The sequence below is a fragment of the Octodon degus genome, unplaced genomic scaffold, assembly GCF_000260255.1.
Source record: "Octodon degus isolate 3935 unplaced genomic scaffold, OctDeg1.0 scaffold00020, whole genome shotgun sequence".
Classification (NCBI taxonomy): domain Eukaryota; kingdom Metazoa; phylum Chordata; class Mammalia; order Rodentia; family Octodontidae; genus Octodon; species Octodon degus.
In genome coordinates, this window is record NW_004524596.1 from 5,739,868 (window position 1) to 5,746,499 (window position 6,632).

A 6,632-nucleotide genomic window follows, 5' to 3' on the forward strand; every position below is an offset into this window, starting at 1 on the left:
TTTTTGAGACTGGGTCTTGCTATACAGTTTAGGCTGACCTCAACCTTATGGTGATCCTCTCGCCTCAACCTGAGTGCTAGGATTACATAATTTCTTAGGTACTCTTTAAACTGGGTCTGTGACATTTAGTTCTTTAGTGTTACTGATGTATGACTACCGGACTAGAAAACGGTAATTTCATATTATATCTATGCACTAACACTCAATGTCGTCCCCCAATCTGGAGTTTTCAGATTTAAAATGGATCCTAAAAGATCATCTTAAGAGTTTTCTTTTTTTTTGGCCTTGGCCAGCTCAGCCCACCCTGAGGAAGGAACTGGCATGGCATGTGGTGCCGGGGATCAAACCGCAGTCCTCTGTGCCTGCCTAAGCAGGTGCTTTAGAACACTGAGCTATCTCACCAGCCCAAGTTTTGGTTTTTTGAATCTTTAATCTTTATAGGATCTTACATGTAAATAATCCCTTAAAAAAAGACTAACTTCTCATTTCACATTGTAAATTTAAGAGGAAAATTAATTACTGACGTTTAAAATTCAAGGCAAACACATCTTTGTCTACTATAACAGAATGCATTTTCAAATGATGCTCAATACTGTACCGGCAGGTGAACAAAGGGATGGTAAATCAGAGAGAATGGTGACTGTGGCTGCCACCAAACGAGCACTTTCTTCTGAGAGCTGAGTTTTCGTGGAGAGGTGAGTTGGCGAATCTGACATCTTGGTACTCAGTTGTGGCATATGGCGCACTAAAATGAACATCAGTAGCTCCATAGTTGCAAACACAAGAGATTTTCCAGGAATGAGGCCACCGCTGTCACCACCTTCTCCTAATACAACACAAGATTCTTTCTCCATATCATCTTCATCTTAGGTAAAAGATAATGGGGAGGAATTTCCAACAAAAATGGAAAAATAAGTATAAAATAACAGTAAATACATTTAAGAAATTCTTACAAATAAATATCTAAGTAATGCTACATGTCATTTTCAGTGTAATTCTCTGGCTTATTGAAATTCTGTATACTGTACCTGATTGACCTTTCTTCCCCTTCAAAGCAATAAACAGCTTTTTTTTTCCTTAGAAAATTTTAGTAGATATTTTATTAGGTACGTATTTCATAATAGGAACAACATATGCTAGCTAGGTTGAACCATATAAAACTGATATTTTGTTTTGCTTTGTTTTTTTGAGACAGGGTCTCACTGTGTAGTTTAGGCTGGCCTAAACTCATAGCACACCCCCTGCCTCAGCCTTCCAAGTGGTGGGATTATAGGTGTGCACCATCACAATGAAACTGGTACTTTTGAGTTAGAATAACATAGTCAAGTATCAGCAATTTTATTTGGTCCTATTTCATGAAAGCAAAATCAACTTCCTATCTTCTAAATGTATGGGTTTTTTTTTTTTTTTTTTTTATAATTCCGTACAAAAAAAAAAAAAAAAAAAAAAAGGAAATTTCCTAGCATTAGAAAAGTATTCTAAAAATGAAGAGTGTAAGTAAGTTTTACTTCAAGTTAGTGTAATTTGCAGTGCTTACTTAGAACGCTTCTCTTGTCTTGAAGGTAATCCTGAGCAGCTCTTACTATCTGTTGGACAACTCCAGTAACCAATAGCTGGATAGATGATAGGTTCCAGGTCAACAGGAGGCGGTGCAAGACACTCAGCAACTCAACACCAATCAGCTGTCAAATATTAATACAAGCACAATTTATTTTCAAAGGAAAATGTGTATTACTATAATCTGATAAAGAATACATGTCAAAATCAGAAACATAATGAAAGCTAGTATAAGACTATAATTTTTTTTGGTGGAATTGGGGAGAGACTATAATTAATGACCTCAGCATTTAATATTTAATTAACTTTAATATTCAAGGATAGTCATTCTCCTACTGGAAAGAAATACTGTAGCCAGAGTTTCATGCCACTGAAATTCATGATTTCCAACTTGACCTGAGTACCTGAGAGGTACCCAACAGAAATAATAGGAATTTCTGGTGAATCCCTCTTCTACTCATCTCAGCAACTATTTCCAACTTTCACTTTTTTTTTTTTTTTGGTGGAACTGGGAATTGAACTCAGGCCCTTGTACTCGCCAAGCAAGTGCTTATTCTACTGAACCATCTCTCCGGCCCCTCAACTTTTACTTTAAGCCTTTTATAATCTCTTCCACATCTAACCCATTCACTGAACATGCCTCAAATTTCAAAGAAGAGAAAACATACCTGCAAAAGAACCAGTTTTACCTCTTCACTTAACATCAAGCATCCAGCCTCTTATCCAAGAATGGTTCATCTTTCCTCATGAACTATACCATCTTAACTGACTTTGCAGGAATTATTCAAAGACTTCAAAAGGTACCTGTTGTCTCTAATCTCTCTCTAGTTAAACTATTCTTCTCAGTACAAAGATGCTGTTCAAAATATTTCTTACCTAATGCCCTATCCTCCCAAAAAGCCTCTCAAATCTTTATACCCTGATCTCTTTATCAGTTCTGCTCCTTCCTTTCCCAGCTTAGATGCTTCTAATTCCTTTCCTTTCTCCCTGTTATATAATCTGGCTTCTACCCATCCAAGAAAGTCTTCTGCAGATGGTCTTTTATTTCCTTATTTATTGCTACCCCCCAAGCCCCTGACACAGTTATCTACCTTTTTTGAAAGGTCTCTTGGAGGAGCCAGGGAGATGGCTCAGTAGAATAAGCACTTGCCTGGCAGGCGCAAGGGCCTGAGTTCAATTCCTGGTTCTGAAAAAAAAAAAAAAAAAAAAAAGTCTCTTGGCTTTGATAACTTTGTTCTCTTCTGGTTCTTCTTCTACTGCTGTTGTTTTGATTTTCTTTTTTAGTACCAGGAATTGATCTTGAGGCCTTGTGCTTGCCAGAAAGGTGTTGAGCTGCTAAGCTTTATCTCCTGCCCCTTCTACTTCTCTAGTAGTTTCCACTGCTGATTTAGTTCCCTATTTTTTCTTTTCTTTTTTTTTTTTTTTTTTTTTCCTGTCTTCCTGAAACAGAGTTTCTCTATGGAGCTCAGGTAGGCCTACAAATTACTTTGTAGCCCAGGCTGGCCTCAAACTGGCAGCAATCCTCCTGCCTCAGCTTCCTAAGTGCTAAGATCACGGATGTGTGCCACTATGCCTGGCCTATTTCCTTCTTCTAAATCCTTAAATGCTATTTATCCTTAAAGTTCCAAACTTGGCCTTCTTTTCTTCTTCATTTATTTATTTTCAATATTTTTTTAATTTTTTTATTTTAGAGAAGGGTCTACAGGGTGTTCAGAATCTCACTACTAGATCAGACTTGTAGTGATCCGCCTGTTTACAGCCTCCCAAGAGCTGGGATTATAGGCGCACACTATTTTCAATATTCTTATGAGTACATGCTGGCAGTGCATAATGATTATATTCCTCACAGGGAATTGGTGGATATATATAACACATCTTAATTCTTTTTTTTTCTCCTTCCCTTTCCCCTTTCTTTATCTCTTGGTCCCCTTCTCTTATGCAGAAGATCTCCTTCCTATCATATATCTTTTCCTTCCTTTATTGAATTTTCCCAGGCTAGTGTATTCAATGTTTCTCTAGAATTATGTAAAGAACCTAATTGGCTTTCCTGTCTCCCTCCTCATCTCTCAGAAGCCAATGTCTATAAGCTTAATAGTGTGATCCTTCTAACACATAGAATAAATAATGTCACTTCTCTACTTGTTTTTACTTATTTTCTATCTTTTTCAGAATACAGTTCTAATTCCTTCATGTGCTATAAAGAAATCTTTATGATTTGATCTTTACCCTATCGTATAGCCTCACCTAAAAATCTATGTCGTATTCACATTAGTCTCAGTAAACAGCAGTAGTGCACTTCAATATGTCCTGTTCTCTCCTGCCTCCTAGTTTTTCTTTTTCTTTCTTTCTTTTTTTTTTTTAGGTGGAACCGGGGATTGAACTCAGGCCCTTGCACTTGCCAGACAAGAGCTTATTCTACTGAACCATCTCCCCAGCCCCAAGAGATGATTATTATGAAAAACTTTAAAAAAATTCCTAATTAGCTGGATGTAGTGGCACACACGTAATTGCAACACTTGGGAGACTGAGCAAGAAGATCGAGGCCAGCTTAGAGGCCAGCCTGGGCTCCAGGGTGAGTTTTAGTCCAGTCTGAACTACACAGCCAGATCCTGTCTCAAAAAACAAAACACCATGCACAACTGGATGCTGAGGAGTCAGTGACACTGATACCAGAAGTGATGGCGTGGAGAAGAAATGAGAAATACAAACTTCCTGTTCCACTTCCAGAAGGCAAGGTTTTGAATGATACTGAATGGAAATGATGATTACTGGGCAAGATGATTGGCTCTGGAGGATTTGGACTGATATGTTTAGCTTTCTCCACAAATAAGACAAAGATACAAGACATGTAATAAAGAGGAATATCAAGGAAATTACTCCTTATTTTCAATTTTATCAGATAGCTACAAAAAAAAAAGACTGTTAAAAGTGGAGAGAACTCAAACAACTTTATTATTTAGGAATTTCTGTTTTATGGATCTGCTATTACTGAATTCAAGGGAAGGAAGAAGTCACAAGGTTTATCATAATAGAGATTAGTAATAGATTTTCAGACCAGAATGGGATTTTATAAAAGTCAACTCTCCTGCAATTACGTCTCTGAATTCTGCATGTACTAGAATATATACATGAAAATGAATGCATTCATGCTGATATAAAAGCAGTAAATCTACTTTTGGTTTGCAAACTTCCAGATTGGGTTCATCTTGCAGATTATTGCTTTCCTACAGATACTGTCCCAGTGGGAACCATACATACTATCAGGAAAACCCTAGAAAAAGCCATAATGGGTAAATGGAGTTTACTAGCTTCCTCACTACCATGTTCTGAGGTGGTTACATGGGAAGTTTCCTTGGGAACAGAACCTGAAGGACCCTATGGCTGTTTAGACTGATAACATAAATCTGCTAGATGAGCTTGCTGAGTCAGTGTTTAAGTGGTCCCTGTCTGAAAACAGTTGCTGTGAAATAGCCCAGTTTTTCTCATGTGTTCATAGTTGATCTTATAACAAAAAGCCAAATTATCAATGAAAATATGCATACGCCAACCAATCAAGAAATGCTGCAGCAAGACAAGTTGATCAGATACAAATTAAGAAAAAGGCAACACGGAGAGAAAAGCTGAGTCCTTTGCAACAGAGAAAAGTGCAAAGAGGACAAGCCCATGGGATCGATGAACAATGAAGTAACTCAGGAAAGCACAAGACAAAAATATCATGAGTCTTCAGAACTTCTGAATGAAGTAAACAGTTTCCCATGAAAATTTTAGCAATTCATACTTACAAAAATCATTTTATGAACCCTGTCAAGATTTTCTCATATAAAATCAATAAATCTGGAGCCAGAGAGATGGCTCAGTAGAATAAGCGCTTCCCTGGCAAGTGCAAGGGCCTGAGTTCAATCCCCAGTTCCGCCAAAAAAAAAAAAAAATCAACAAATCATAATCTTCACCTTAGTTATGTGCACTTTCACAATCTGTATGGAAGTCACAGGCTTACAAAGTTCTGCAGGATTTTGTTCTATCATTTCTCAGTTTACTCTTAGTGAAGAGACAAAGGCAGAAGTATATTATTATAGCTTCCTCATATTTTTGCTTTTGGTACTGATATGTCTTGCTTTATACTTGAAAATACAAAACAGAATTATTCTGATAATTCTTAAAAACCAAACAAAATCATAATTAGAAAGAATAAGAAATCCAAGGGTAACTTGGTCCTGTAACAAATAATTCTTAAGTTTTGGGGACTTCTAAAATTTTTTAAAAATAAATGTAGTTTTATTTGATTGCTGATGAACAAATCAAAGACATACTATTTGTAAGTTAGCTCTAGTTCCTCATGCAAAATTCAATACAGTCAAAATCCTGAACCCTAACATCATTATAATTACTGTATAATATTGTTGCTAATTAATATAACATTTACACTATCAGAAAATTATTCAAACATAAATATGATTAAAACAAAGCATAAAGTTAATTACACATTCTAGAAATATCCTGTACCTGGTCTTCTGCAATATGGCTTCGTGCATAAGGAGAGTCTAGCAAGGTATGTAAGGCCTGGAGGCACGCTGTAACATGTTCAATGGGCTCCTCAGGTCTAGGGGAACAGAGAAACTGTATACTCACACCTGAAATGCACAAAATAAATACATGGGTTCTAAATTTCAAACACATTGCTTTGACACCATATTTTCTCCATTTTTTCTTTTATACATTACTTGAATACATACATAATGCCTTAAAGTATAGTTCAAAAGGGTTTCTAAGCCAAACAGCCACATTCAACATATAGTTCTGGTTTTGCAACTAGGCTAATATTAAGCTAGGTATACACAAGAAAAGGAAAGTCCATACTATGAAGTTGATTATGAAGATAATTCACCTGACACTGACAAAGGTTCTACAATCTGAGGTACAGGATCTCAGCATAAATCCTGAGGGGATTTCACTGAACTTATCAGACCCAAAAGCTACAACTCTTCTTGCATAGGTCCTGCTTTACCTTGGTCTTAACCATCCAGCAGAAAAGTATAAAAACGAAATATAAGAAGTAAAGCCATGCTGTTATGTTG

General features: G+C 36.6%; 1 protein-coding gene and 1 pseudogene across 1 annotated transcript in view; one reads left to right on the forward strand and one right to left on the reverse strand.

The window, feature by feature from the left end:
- Heatr5b (HEAT repeat containing 5B) overlaps positions 1–6,632 on the reverse strand; it is a 114,541-nt gene that overhangs the window by 10,518 nt on the left and 97,391 nt on the right. Inside the window, exons 29-31 of the mRNA XM_004627718.2 lie at positions 6,061–6,188; positions 1,538–1,682; positions 599–865 (exon numbers count right to left, since the gene is read on the reverse strand). Of these exons, the coding sequence (XP_004627775.1) occupies positions 599–865; positions 1,538–1,682; positions 6,061–6,188 (540 nt within the window). The remainder of the gene's footprint in view (positions 1–598; positions 866–1,537; positions 1,683–6,060; positions 6,189–6,632) is intronic.
- On the forward strand, positions 4,236–5,087 carry LOC105741688 (annotated as a pseudogene).